This window comes from Pteronotus mesoamericanus, unplaced genomic scaffold (assembly GCF_021234165.1).
Source record: "Pteronotus mesoamericanus isolate MK-2021 breed Mesoamerican mustached bat unplaced genomic scaffold, CSHL_Meso_final contig_180, whole genome shotgun sequence".
NCBI lineage: Eukaryota > Metazoa > Chordata > Mammalia > Chiroptera > Mormoopidae > Pteronotus > Pteronotus mesoamericanus.
This window is the reverse complement of record NW_026555076.1, coordinates 919,301-934,461: the sequence shown is the minus strand read 5'-3', so window position 1 is coordinate 934,461 and position 15,161 is coordinate 919,301. Positions and strand designations below refer to the sequence as shown.

General features: G+C 39.8%; 1 protein-coding gene across 1 annotated transcript; it reads right to left on the bottom strand.

The window, feature by feature from the left end:
* Positions 1–587: 587 nt before the first annotated feature.
* On the bottom strand, positions 588–14,062 carry ARL9 (ADP ribosylation factor like GTPase 9). Its single transcript, XM_054566726.1, has 4 exons — positions 13,757–14,062; positions 10,230–10,392; positions 5,545–5,720; positions 588–1,000 (listed from the first exon to the last, which is right to left on the bottom strand). Exons 1-4 carry the CDS (start codon positions 13,991–13,993, stop codon positions 821–823), a joined length of 756 nt encoding a protein of 251 aa, XP_054422701.1. The 5' UTR covers positions 13,994–14,062; the 3' UTR covers positions 588–820.
* Between the last annotated feature and the right edge of the window lie 1,099 nt (positions 14,063–15,161).

Here is a 15,161-nt window from a genome sequence, read left to right as displayed (position 1 = left end):
TCATCTACTATAATAGGTCCCCAAGAGAAGCCTTTGCACCCCATCTGGTGTGGCTCAGAGGATTGAGTGTCAGCCTGTAAACTATAAGGTTGCCGGTTCAATTCCCAGTCTAGGGTACATGCCTGGGTTGTAGGCCAGGTCCCCAGCTGGGGGCGTGGGAGAGGCAACTGATCAATGTATCTCTTATACATCATTGATGCTTCTCTCTTTCTCCTTCCTTTTTCCTTTCTCTAAAAATAAGTAAAGAAAATCTTTTTTTTAAAAGAGAAGCCTTTCTTAAATTTTTCTGAATGCTATTAATTTATATTTTTATATGGGTTTAATAGCGCTTACTTTTTTCTCATTTCACTATCCCAGTATTTCTTTCCCTACAGTGTTAAATACATATACTTAAAGGAAAGACACTTGGATTTTTACTTGAAAAGAGAATTTCAATTAATTAAGTGTTCTTTCTTAAATAAGATTTATGTTATCAAATTTTATTTATTAAAATAAATTTATTGAAATGTTTTAACATAAATCTCATGTCATTGAAAAAAGTACAGATGGGTTAAACATTTGCTAATGTTCACTTTAATTTTGTTGTTTAAAACCCCAAATTTCTCCAAATACATTGTGTTACCCATACTTTTAAAGTTCAAAATCTAAATATAGAGATGCTCTTAATCAATTAACATTCTCTTTGTATATATGCCATGCATTGAGAAAATAGGAATTGGCTTATTTTTTATTTGAAAGTGTAAACCTTTGGCTTCAAGCCTGCCACTCAACCCTCCCTGGTGATGTTTCGATCGCGAGCCGCATGGTGTGTCTGGCCTGGTCACTGCATATCTGCAGCCAGGTGTGCGATCAGGTCTACAGCATCTTGCATGGTAGAGGGTATCTCTGAGCCATTCTCAGTCACTTGGGTCCCAAACAAGAACATCTTCCTGTTATTTCCCACTTCAGACAATGCCAAAGCTTCATGGATGTCCGTAATGTGATAGGCTGCTTCAAGATCCTTCACCAAGAATGAAAAAAGAAAAAAGAGAAAAAGTTGGTTGTTTTCCATTTATTGCTCTTAAAGGCCCCACATTCATTTTAATATGGAGGATACTGAGATCCTGTTACTAGGACCCTAGTGGTTGTATGAAAATAAAGATTTTCATCAGAATTAAACCAATGTTTGAGTTATCATCAAAAATATATATTTTTTGGAATGAAGTTAAACCAATAAAATACCTTAATTGATTTTCTAAATAATGTAGTCAATCAGCTTCTAACTTTCTCTGTTTTCCTTTTAGTTCCCCAGAATTATATTGAATAGGATCAGAGAAAAAAGGAGACTTCCAGTGAAGATGGAGGCATAGGTAAACGTGGCTGCCTCCTCACACAGCCACAGCAAAAATTACAGATAGGCTACAAAGTGAATATCACCCAGAATCATCAGAAAATCAAGCTGTATGGAAGTCTGACAACCAAGATATTAAAGAAGTCACATTCATCCAGATGGGTAGGAGGGGCGGAGACCTGGAGATGCTCAGAGAGGCACAGACACTTGGAATAGATGGTCCCAAACCCATGTGTGGTGGATATAAAGCAGAAGGGATACCTCAGGATCAAGGGATCCCAGCCCCACATCAGACCACCCAGCCCAGGGCTCCAGTGCCAGGAAGATAAGTCCCCATAACTTCTTTTTGTGCAAACCAGTGGGGGTTGAGGCGGTGAAAGAAACTGCAGGATTCTCAGGAGTCTCCTCCTAAAGGACCCACAACAGTCTTAGGATGTAGCAGACTTGCTCCCTCTGGGCTCCAGCAACGGGGCAGCAGCTAGAAAATCACCAGTGGCATATGCGGACAAATTAAAGTGTCTAGCATCAGGGCAAGTGCCAGGGGAGAGCTTCCTCCTGGACAAAATTCCAGAGGCCTGGCAGTCCCCTTTCTGAACCCTCCCCCACACAGAGCCACAGAGTAGCAACATTGTATTAGAAACTCTATCAACCTGGTTCACACAGTTTGCCCCACCCTGACAATCACCTAAGGCTCCACCCCATCCAACTTACTGGTGCCCTTTTCTACAATAGACCACACTGCTAAGATAGTGAGTCAAAGCAGCTCTACCTAATACATAGAAACAAACACAGGGAGGCTGCCAAAATGAGGAGACAAAGAAATACAACCCAAATGAAAGAACTGAACAAAACTCCAGAAAAAGAACTAAACAAAATGGAGATAAGCAAACTATCAGATGCAGAGTTCAAAACACTGGTTATTAGGATGCTCAAGAAATTCACTGGGTACTTCAATAGCATAAAAAAGACCCAGGCAGAAATGAAGATTACACTAAGTGACATAAAGACAAATTTACAGGGAACCAATAATGGAGGGGATGAAGCCAAGAATTAAATCAATGATTTGGAATATAAGGGAAAAAAAAACAAACATTCGGTCAGAACAGCAAAAAGAAAAAAAAAGAATCCAAAAGATGAGGATAGGCTAAGGAGCCTCTGGGACAACTTCAAATGTACCAACATCTGAATCATAGGGGTACCCAAAAGAGAAGAAAAAAGCAAGAAATTAAGCTTGTTTGAAAAAATAATGAAAGAAAACTTCCATAATTTGTCAAGGGAAATAGACACATAAGGCCAGGAAGCACAGAGAATCTCAAAGAAGTTGGACCCAAAGAGGACCACACCAAGACACATCATAATTAAAAGGCCAAAGGTTAAAGATAAAAAATCTTAAAAGCAGCAAGAGAAAAGCAGAGTTATCTACACAGGGATTCCCATAAGATTGTCAGCTGATTTCTCAAAAGAAACTTTGTAGGCAAGAAGTATTCAAAGTGATGAAAAGCAAAGACCTATATGCAAGATTACTGTATCCATTAAAGCTATCATTTAGAATTGAAGGGCAGATAAAGTGCTTCCCAGACACAGTAAAGCTAAAGGAGTTCATCACCAAGCCCTTATTATATGAAGTGTTAAAAGAACTTATTTAAGAAAAAGAAGATCAAAACTATGAACATTAAAATGGCAATAAATTCACAACTATCAACAACTGAATCTAAAAAACTAAGCAAACAAGCAGAACAGAAACAGAATCATAGATATGGAGATCACATGGAGGGTTATCAGTTGGGAAGGGGAAGGAGGTGAAGGGGGGAAAGGTGCCGTGATTAAGAAGTACAAATTGGTAGGTACAGAATAGACCGGGGGATGTTATGAACAGTATAGGAAATGGAGAGGCCAAATAACTTATGTGAACATGAACTAAGGTGGGGATTGCCGGAGGATACGGGAGTTACTAGGTAGAGGGGGGCAGAGGGGGACAACTAATAGCATAATCAATAAAATATATTTTAAAAAAGAAAACCTGGGTAACATACTTAGACCTATAGATAATCTGTGCCCTGCCAGAGCAAGTGGCTAGAACATTAACCAGAAGGACCCTGCGATGGAGAATTGTACAGTTTCAAGCTCCCTTTTAAATTAATTCAAATTGGAGGTAGTGATGTGAAGTAATGACTGAAAGCTCCTGTTTGCAATCATTTGTAACTATCTATGGCATTTAAACAAGTTCGTTAACTTATTCTCTTAACCTGACAACTGTTGTCTTTGGTCATGTTCTGCACGTCAACAAAAATCTATCTTCTGTGTCTCAGAGTTGTGTACTAGTGGGGGATGAATATTTTTATTTTTATTTTTTTGTGGAGGTATTATTTGGCATGGAGCTCCATTAATCTAGGGGGATTACAAAGGATCTTGTCATTAGAGAGTTAAGGGATATATAAGATAAAATCCAAAAACTTTCTGGTTGGTGCCCTGGTGGAGTTTGGTATCCATAATATTTAATAATAATTTGTAGAAGATTATTTTCCAAGTGTATTTCAGGAGAACTCTAGTGGTTGGGAGGTATTGAATTCCTTGTTCCCAGGGTATTTCCATATGAGGTAGCAAGCGTGGGAAAAGTAGCATGATTTTGGATTTTGATTTCTTCTCTCATGTCCTTTTAATAAAAACAATAAGCTACCTTGGTAGAGAAAAAAAGAATTATATTTAATAGGATCAATTATTTTAAATTTATCTTTAACTGAAATTTCATTCATTAATTGGTTTTGTCCCTATCATGTTTTATTGATTATAGCATTTGCCATTGGGAGTTTTCATATGTGACCATTATTTCTACTGAACCAAAAAAATGTGGGTCAAATTTTGGAAGGGCGGCAGAGAAAGGAGCAGGGAAGGAGTGGATTTAGAAAATAAAGTGGTAGGAAAAGGAAGCCAAGAAAGGAGGACAGGGGGAGAAAAAGAGGACAAGATGGAGAGATGGGGAAAGCTTAAAGGAGGGAAGCCTGCAGAGAAGAGTCAGCAAGAAATGAGATTAAAATGAGACAGAAAGCCTGTGCTTCCGCTGCATGGCAAGGTTAAACCTTCTCAAGGTCAACATGGCAAGGTCAAAATATACTACTTTACCTCTCACACATCAGTAATTATTTATGCAAATAACATCTGATATTCTCTTTTCTAAATACACATATAGATTTCAGCTATAGTTTTTAAGTCCTTTGCAAAAGTTTTAGCATTTTCACTTTTAAATTGCATTTGTAATTGGCTTTTTGTTGTTTCACAGTGTTCTCCCTGAGCTTTAGGGGATCATTTTTATATTTCTGCAAATAATCCAATATTGTGTTATTTTTTCTTGTACCAGTATGAACCAATCCCATACCACCAGTGAGAGCCTGTGAGGCTTTTCCTGATGTGTTGTACTATCTGCCTGGAGCTGATTACCTCTCTGGATGTCGGTCGTCCCAATATATTATCTGACTCCTGATTCATTTAGGCTTAAAGCCTGCCATGACTTTTGTAACAGTGTTAATGGATCCAATAACATGTGGATGATGTCTCAGGTTAATATATTCACTAATGGAATTGGAGAGGAAATAAATAGAAGAGGGGTGTTGGATGGGAGGAGAGGCTCCTTGTAATGGTAACAGTCCATCGGGGATAATTCTGCTATGAATTTGGGTGTACAAATATTTGTCTGAGTCCCTGCTTTTAATTTTTTTTAATTGCTGAATGACATGGAAATTCCATTTTTAATTTTTTAAGGAACCGAAATACTGTTTTCCATAGCAGCTAGACCATTTTACATTCCCACCACCAACATACAGCATTTCATTTCTCCATGGATGTTTAATATTTTTAATGCATGTGTATGAAGTAAATTCAGGTCTGCTCTAATTGATCTAAAACAGTTTTTTTATACATGATAGACACAAATATTTCATGAAATCAACAATCAGTAAATACTTATTGAATTAAATTTAACATATATATGTGTTAGATTCCTATTATGCCCAAGGCAGTTACAAGGTATTATAAGGGACAGAAAGACAAATACTAGTCTCTACTCTCAATGTGTTTATAATTCAGTAGATCTAATAAATATAAATTGAACTGATTATACAGCATATTGTTTAATATCTACTTGTTAAAAGTAGTAACTTCTATTTCTTGTGTTAATGATAAAACTATTGAGTACAAATTATATTTGTACAGATTTTTACCTGTTTGTTTGCAAACACAACCAGAGGGATGATGGGGTTTGTTTCAATGAGTTGATGAAGGTGTTTCTTGGCTTCAGGTAATCTGTTGTGATCTGCTGAATCCACCACGAAGATCAGCAGTATTCCCCTGGACACGTATGTTTCCCAGTAGCAACGGAAAGGTTCACTGCCACCAACTACAAACAGGAGTAGGAAAAGAAGACACACCAAAAAAAGTCATAGACGCATCCACCAAGGGAGACAGGAAAGGCACATTTACGTAATTTCTGAACTCTAGACAGGTGTGCTAATGCCACTGTGTTAGAGTGTGCCAGTTGGGAACCACTCAGGAGATGTGAATTTTAACTTCTGGGTATAGTTAAAATTGTCTAAACAAATAATTTCATATTGTCCAATAGATTGAACTAGCTGATTATGTTCAAATTTTGTGTATCTTTGCAGATTTTTTTCTCCTTGATCTTATTAATAATTGACAAAGGTATGTTGAAATCCAATCGTCGACCTGTCCATTTCTCCCCTAGTTGGACCCTCCCTCCTTTCCTTCCTTCCTTCCTTGCCTCCCTTTCATTTTTTATATTTTGAAGTTATTTTTTAAGCTATCTATTTGGTCAAAATAATTATTTGTTCTATAACTTCTGGGCAAATTGAAATCTCTATTCCTAATAATGCTTTTCCTTAAAGACTTGCTTTCAGGTTTAACAATTTCTCTGCTCACCATTTTCTCTTCTTAACTGGAGAAAAGCAAAATTAAAAAGGTGATTGCAGTAATGTAAGTAGGAGACAATATAGGTTCCAATTCAAATGGGGTAGTGGGAAACAATGTAACTGATGAATTCAAGATTTGTTTTAGAGGTAGAAAAATTCATAAAGTTTTACTGGAGGTGGGAATAAAGAAGGAGGAAACAAGGCTCATTCCTGGTTTTCTGTCTTGAGCAACTTAATGGGTACTGACCAGTGGATTATAAGGGAAGGAACTGATAGGGAGATAAATGAAGCATTTTGTTTTGGCCATATTAGGTCCAAGAGACCAATTATACAGCGAGGTGAAGAAGTCAGGTGACATTTGAATCTGTTGGGCTGGATAGATAAATTCGGGAGTCATTAGCATATAGATGGTACTTAATGCCAAGAGGATGGATGAAATCATCCAAGGAAAGTGTGTACAGAGAAGACAAGAGCATCTGATGAAACTGGGAGGAACAGCAATAGTTAGAGCAGTGGTGATTCCAGAATTCCTGCAAAGTAAGGGCTTCTGGACTGCCTTCTGTTTACAGGAAAAAGTTTGGGGTTTGTCTGTGGGTGCAGTTGCAGAGTAGGAAGCACACTATATTTACTAAGACTGCGTGTTTATTTGGGGCAGTAAGGGAGGAGGGAGGCTATTATAAAAGGGGATATAAAGCCTTCTTCCCAACTCTCTTTATTACTACCACTGGAAAAAAGGAGAAAATAAAAAGAACATAAAGAGGGCAGAATCAAGATGACAGAGGAGTGAGTGGAAGTCACATGGACCTTCTCCCAGGACCAATCTGGAATTCCAACTGCATTGTGGAGAAATCACCTGGAACAAACAACTGAACAATACTGAGAGGCGCCTTACAATGTCAGACAGACAGAAGAATCAGCTTTAGCACAACATAACTGGTAAGGAGTGCTGTGGAGACTCGAGAAGCAGGGCAGGGCACCCATGGGTGGCAGCACCAGAAGGATATTGAAACAGCCAGTTGGATCCCCCTGAGAAGAGCAGGGTCTAAACCATAAGCAGGGATCTCCAGCCTACAGCACCAGAGCCCAAAAAGTACACAGATAACAGCCAGCTGCGAAAAGTGGTAGGGTTGCTCTCTGTCAGAGACAGGTGGCTGGAGATGCAAAAAGCCATTTAAAAAGCCAATGCATCAATTTTTATTTACAGCCACTTACCCTGGTCTCCGGCAAAGGCGGAGGCAGAGTGGGCTGGAGATGCCTGAGGAGAGACTGGGGAAGGAGGTTTTAGGGAGAGAACTGAGAGAGCAGATGGCAAGATCCCAGTGCTGACTCCTTCCCCATATGGCAGCAGCCCTCTGGTTCAGGCAGACCACTCCTCTGAGCAGCAGCAGCAGCGTGAAGCGGACCCAATAACCCTGCCCCAGGAGGGACTCTGTCCCGCCCTCAGGTGCTTAAGCCTGACTGCTGAGTGCAGAGTGACTAGATTAACAGCTGAAGGAGACAGCCACAGACAATAGATTTCTGGAAGTCTGGAACAGATTGCCTAAGTTCACACAGGTTCAACATCTGACATCATCAGAGGCAGATCCAGAAAGTAAAAACAGCGGTCTCCTACCATAGAAGTTCATACCACAAAGTCAGGAAATCAAGGCAGATCAACTTAAGAAGCAGAAGCAAGAAAGGAGAGTCTCACAAATAATGGGAAGACGAAGAAACACCCTCCCGCCCCGCTGCGTTGAAGGGAAAGGAGGAATCCCCAGAAAGAGAACTAAATGAAATAGAGGCAAGTAAACTATCAGATATTGAGCTCAAAACAGTTCTAAGGAAGATCAATTAGTTCAGTGAGCTCAGAGAGATTTACAAAATACTACAGGGAAACTACGAGGAACTTACTGCAAACTATATAAGCATGAAAAAGGACATAGAAACTATCAGTAAGAGACAAAAGGAATTGAAGAATACAGTTTCTTAATTAAAGAACACAGTAGAAGAAATCAAAAGCAGGCTAGATGAAGCAAAGGAACAAATCAGCGAGCTGGAGGATAAGTTAGAAAAAACTCCCAGAAAGAGCAAGAAAATGGAAAAAGACTCAAAAAGAATGAAGAGGTGTTTAGGGAAATGCTGGGCAACTTAAAACATAATAATATCTGTATAAGAGGGATACCAGAAGGAGAAGAGGAGGAGGAAGAAATAGAGAACCTGTTTAAAAAAGTAATGATGGAAAACTTCCCTAATTTGAGGAGAGAAAAATCACACAAGTCTAGGATGCACAGAAGGTCCCATTCAAGAGGAACCCAATGAGACCCCATCCAAGACACATCATCATTAAAATGGCAAATATCAAAGACAAACAGAGAATCCTAAAGGAAGCAAGGGAGAAAGAGGTAGTAACATATAAGGGAGCCCTGATATAGCTAGCAGCTGATTTCTCAACAGAAACACTACAAACCAGAAGGGAATGGCAAGAAATATTCCAAGTCATGAAAAGCAAAGGCCTGCAACCAAGACTGCTCTACCCAGCAAGGCTCTCAATTAAAATGGAAGGCAAAATAAGGAGTATCCCAGACAAAAGAAAGCTAAAAGAATATACCTCCACCAAACCAGCATTGCAAAATATGCTGAAGGGACTGCTTTAAGAAGATAAAGAGTATATGAACACCCAGTTTATTTCACAGTCACCAATACTTGATATTACCAATATTTTTAATACTTACTAATCTGATTGTGACAATGATGTGTTATTTTAAGTGCCACTTTATTATTTGTTGAAACTAAACCTGTTTTTATATATTCCTTGCCTATTTCTATTATTTCTAGAAAGCTTTAAATGACTTTTTGGTATTCTTTATCTATTTTTTTATTAAAAGTTTGCAGAATTTTTTCCCTAAAAACCCCCCACAAAACTATTAACCCTTTATTTGATGTGTTGCAAATAATATCCTATTCTATTACTTGTCTTTTAACTTTTTTTATATGTATATCACTGTATAGTCTTAAATGTTTAATGTAGTCATATTATCAATATTTTACTTTAGATATTCTGGGTTTGAAATTTTGCTTCAGGCTAAAAAAATATTATTTTGTATTTTCTCCTAAAACTCCTTAGATTTTAAATATTGATTTTTAATTCACCTGAATATTTTTTGTACGTATGAAATAGAGCTCTATATTTTGTTTTATTTCAAGGAATAGTGGTCCACTATTTACACCTATTATATAATACACCTATTTGTTGAATAAGCTTTATTTTCCCCATTGATTTGAAATATCAACTTAATCATATATTACATTGTTAGACAGATATATACATTTGTTTCTAGAATGTTCATTTTATTTCATTGATCTACTTGGTTATTTCTGTGCTGGAGTCATGTTTTAATTGCTGAGACTTTATAAAGGATTTAATTTTTTTAATATTTTGTAATGGATTTTGACATTTAAAAAAATAAATAAATAAAATCAATCTGCATTAAAAAAAAGAAGAAGGACTCCTACTTTAATGGATGGAACTGGAGAATATTATGCTAAGTGAAATAGAGCCTTGATCTCCTATAAATGGAATCTATTCAACAATACATAGCGGGGACCAGAGGGGATGAGGAAGGAGGACAATGGTGGAAAGAAGAAGGGACTAAAAAAAAAGAACATGTGTGAATGACCCATGGACATGGACAACAGGGTGGGAATTGACTGTGGGAGAGGGGGTGTGGGGGTGGGATGGATGGAGGAGGGCAAAGGGGGAAAAATTAAGACAACTGTAGTAAAATGAACATGATTTAAAAATAAATAAAAAAAATAAAAAAAAAGATAAAGTAATTTTCCCCATAGTGTACTCTAGTATTAAACTACACTTGCTTTCTAAATATCTAGCAAAGTCTGACCCAGTGTTACCTTTCTGAAGGACCCAATGTTGATAATATTAAGTCTGGCTTAAGGTATAACAAAACAAGGCTACCCTGTAACTAAGGAGAAAGAGGGCTTACTCTCCAGGAACTCCATCCGGCTGTCTTCAGTGCTGATGCATACTTCATTGAAACCTTGGGTGGGTGCCTCGCTGTGTTGGACTCTGTTTAAAGCTAGAGAGTGGAGAACACTGGTCTTTCCTGCTCCATCGAGGCCCAATACTAGGATATGATTATTTTTCTCCTGTGAAACAAAAGATAAATCAATAAACCTATGCCATCGGGGTCGTGTGTTCCTGATCCTTGGCAGTGTGCCTGCCTGGGGTAAGACACAATAATACTTGCGAAATTATAATTTTTTATACAATTTGTGAAGAATAAAAATTCACAAAACACTTAATTGGTCTAGAACAAACTGTACCAAACAACTTGTATTTTATTAGTTATGCGATGTTAATTGCACATTCCTTCTCCATCCCTCAGCTCCTGGTCAATCTATCAAATAAATATATATCAGGATTTTTTGAAAGGTGCCAGAGATCACAGGGCCAATTGGGGCAATTTTCAGACTTCAATTTGCTTCTTGATTTCATGTCTGTTGGAGACTGCACCAGAATTCAGTTTGATGTCTGGGATCTTGGTATGTCCATGGTGCTTCAGTATTGACTGTGATTTAGCATGTAAGCATCTAAGGTCTCATTAATTGGTCTTGTCTTCCCAACTGGATCAATAAATTAAAATGCAAGATTCCCCTTCTATACTTTTAAATATTAGCATCACAATTAAATGAAAAGACTAATACTATAGAAATTGTTAAACCAGTTCCAATCACAAATGAGCATTTATTTTTTTATTTTATTTACTTTTTATTATTGACACTATTATAGGTATCCCCCAGGGCCCTCCCCCCACTTTGCCCACCTGCACCCAGCCCCTGCCACCCTCCTCCCCAGGGCTTCACCACACTGTTGTCCACGCCGTCGGTCATGCATACATGTTCTTTGGCTCATCTCTTCACCTTCCTCCATCCAGTACCCCCCAACCCCGCCCCTCTGAGATCTGTCAGTCTGTTCCAACATCTAGGCCTCTGGTTTTCTTTTGTTTGTCCATTTATTTTGTTCATTAGATTCCACATATAAGTGAGATCATACGGTCTTTCTCTGACTGGCTCATTTCACTAAACATGATAATCTCCAGACAAATGAGCACTTATATTTAAAACCTGATGTTAAAGCCTTTTGAATTAGATGTAAACTTTAGTGAGAAACATTCTACCAACATAACAGCCTTAGAAACTTTTCTGACAAATGAGAAACAAGGGCAGGCTGGTATGAAAAAAGAAAGTTCAGCGTGCACAGAAAGGTGGCTTTCAGTGTATAAACTTCAATGTAAAAAGTAGTAAATGAGCAACAACACAGCCAGACTGCTCACAGAAAATTAATGTTTTCCAAACAGCCTACCAAGAGGTTTCTCATGCACATAACATACTAGGTTTAAAAATAACAATAATCTTATACATTCTTCTTGAACACTAACATGTTGACATTGGATTTTGACTGAATTTCTGCTTTTTATAAAAAGTGATCCAAGACAGCACTAGAATGTCTATCCCACTTTTTTTTTTTTTTAAATAAGACCTATGTGCAAGTAAAATGTTTTAAGCTCTGATCTAATACATACTGGTGTAGACAACATGCTTTATGAAGACTGTCTAGAGAAAAACAGAATTCAAAAAAGTACGTTTATTTTTAGAGTGAATTCTTGAAGGCTTTTAACGCAAGTGGTATTTCCATAAACATTTCCTATCTCTATCCCAGCCTCCTTCCTTATTCCCTCCAATCAGCATCTAAATGTTATAATGCCATCCTGGAAATGTGATGGTAAGGAGTGACCTGATGTACAAAGGAGACTTTAAAGCAATGGTGGCACCAAGAAATGGCTGCAGGCTGTGGACTGTGTCCCCCTCATTATCTCCACCAACGTCCCTACTCAATATTTCATCAATTTTCATCAATTCTAGCTAAAATTTTTTCACATTTTAATATCTCTAAAACAAGAATTTTACATTGCATGGAATGTCTTACTTTTGGAAATGTTTTTGTTTTCTTTTTTCAGTGGTATCTAAAATAATGGCTTCTTAGATCCTGTGAAATATTGTGAGTAAAAACAGTTCCTTCCCTGGCCCGTGTGGCTCAGTTGGTTGGGCATGTCACACAAAGCAAAGGGTCGTCGGTTCAGTCCCGGTCAGGGAACATGTCTGGGTTCTGGGTTCAGTCCCCAGTTGGGGCGCCTATGAGAGACAACCTATTGTACATGAGGCAACTGATGGATGTTTCTGTCACATCGATATTTCTCTCCCTTCCTCCCTCCTTTCCCCTCTCTCTAAAAATAACAAAATCTTAAATAAACAAAAAAACCAGTTCCCTACTCCCTTTCCAACCACATTGCTTGCCCTAAATTCACCTATTTAGAAATTTGGCAGGCACTGATGTTTTACATTTTGCTTACTTTTTAGTCTAAAATACACGCTTCCTCAAGTTTATAATCTCTTATGGAAATCTGGAATTACTGTAAAGCAAGAGTTCAGACACAAAATATGATTCCAAACACAACTGTTCCTTGTCAAAAGTGACTCCTTTAACTCTCTGTGGATCTATGTAGTCTGTTTTTCCAGAGATCAAATCTGCATGAATAATTCACATCATTTAGAACCAGAAAGCAGCTCTGAGGCCAGGAGCTCCAGGAGCACAGAGCCCACTAACCCAGACCCAATTTTTTAAACTGTGGTATAATACACATAACAAAATGTATCATCCCAACCATTTCTAAGCATACAGTTCAGTGGAATGAAATACATTCATTTATAATGCTGTGCAACCGTCACCACCATCCTTCTCCAGAACCCTTTTCATCTTGTAAAACAAACTCTGTACTCATTAAACACTAACTCCCTTCTCTCTTTCCCCAGGCGCTGGCAGCCACCAGTCTACTCTGTGTCTGTGGGCTTGCTTCTGCGAGGTACCTCATTTAAATGGACTCAAAGGTATTTGTCGTTTTGTGACTACAATGCCTGATTCTGAGACCTCAGTTAAATCTTTGTGACCCTGCTGGACGCCGGTGGTCTGTAAACAATGGAAGCAGTCACCACGGCGCCTACAGAGAAGGTCCCGAGAACTCAAAAAAACATGCGGCACAAATTTAGAAGCCCTGCACCTTCCACCGAAGAACTTGGATTGAAAAGAAAGGGCTCGGACCGAGAGCCTGCGCGCCGCGAGGGCTCAGGGCGGGTTTCCGTGCGGAGAGCCGTCGGCGACCTAGCTCGGAGCGCGGACGGAGACTGACCGTAACCGGCGTCTCTTGCCTTCAACAGGAGACCTGATGGGGGTGAGGGGTGAGGGTGGCAGCGGGCCGGAGAGAAGGGATCGGCAGGCAGTCAATCTGTCGTTGGAAGCTTGACACATTTCTTTCCATCCACAGATAAAAAGCCCCCGAACGAGACCCAGTTCCCTCCGGTATAGGTCGGGGCCTGGGACGTAACGGAGCTGGCGCTTCTGCCTGAAGGCCCGACAATGGCCTTGGGGAGAGGGTCCGAGGCACCAGTCTCTTACCGGTGGTTCCAGGAGGGGCTTTGACAAGACACTGCTGTTGTCCTTCTCTGTCTCTTCTTTTCCCTTAAATCGTTGCTTCTCTTTCTCTGTCTCCCGCTCCTTCCTCTTTCCCTCCTCCTTTCCTTTCTCATTCCCCTTCTCCACCTCCTTCCTTTTTTCTTCCTTTCCTTTTTCCCGAATTTTCTCTCTCTCTGTTTCCTTTCCCCTATCTTTCTTCTTCACTTTCCCCCTCTCCATCCTCACAGTTCCTGTCTCCTTCCCTCCCGTGCGCCCCGCGCGCTGGAGCAGCCGCCCTGGGTCCCGGCAGGTGTGGCCCCTGCGCAGGGCGCAGGCGGAGACGTAGGACCACGTGGCGTAGACCTCACTCGCAGTCACTGTGGCTGCGGGCAGTCCCAGGGCGTGGAGGCTGCCGCGGGGCAGCTCTTGCTGGCTCTCCCGGGGCTGCCTGCTGCACGTTCGCCAAACCTGAGGGCGGAAGGCGGATTGACGAGGGTAGGGCGGGGGTGCTACAGGAAGGGTCGGACCCAGCCCAACGGATCCTGAAAGCCCAGCGCCGCACTTCATCAGGAAAAAGCGACCCCTGGTGCCACTTCTTCGGGAAGGCGTGCTATGGCGCGATTTCCTTGGACTAGGCAGGGTGTCTCAGAAAGGTTTTCCACGCAGGACCAGACTTAAGCGTCTCACCTCTCCCGAGTCATCCCCAAGGCCACTCAAGCTCACAGGTCTCCCACTGGGAGAACCCCGAGGGGTCAGAATACTGAGCCTCCCCAAAGGATTCCCTGCTCCCCCCTCCGCCTAGTTAGTAAGTTTAAGGAGTGAAGCTGGGTACCTCCTCGCCCTCCAGCCCATGTCAACTAGTGGTGCCTAGTGACTGTCCAGGATGCTTAGGAGAAAATACAGGAACCTGAATGGTCCCCATATTTTAAATTCTTACATTTTGCTTTAAAAATATCTATTAAATTAGTAGTCCACCATGATCATGGCTACTAGTAATGCAGAGTATTTAAAAAAACAAAAAAAAAAATAATTTGTTTCCCCCAACGACCTAATACACAACAAATTAGGAAACCTGCAGGGCTTTTCAAAGGTTATGTAACTTTGTTTAAACTGAGAAGTATGTGGATGGCTCTTTTATCTTGTTAACTTGGACTCTAGTATATTTTACAAACTAACAAAATTATCTTACCGCAATAAACTGACTTTTCTTCTATATTTTACAAACTAACAAAATTATCTTACCGCAATAAACTGACTTTTCTTCATCGGATCTGTTTAAAATAGGCTTGTAAGGAACAAGAATAAATGGCAGGATCCAAAAGGACTGAGTGATGGAAGTTTTTAAGGTTAGCAATTTCCACAAAATCTTGAAAATGTTGTGCTTAACAACTTAATGTTTATTCCTCAA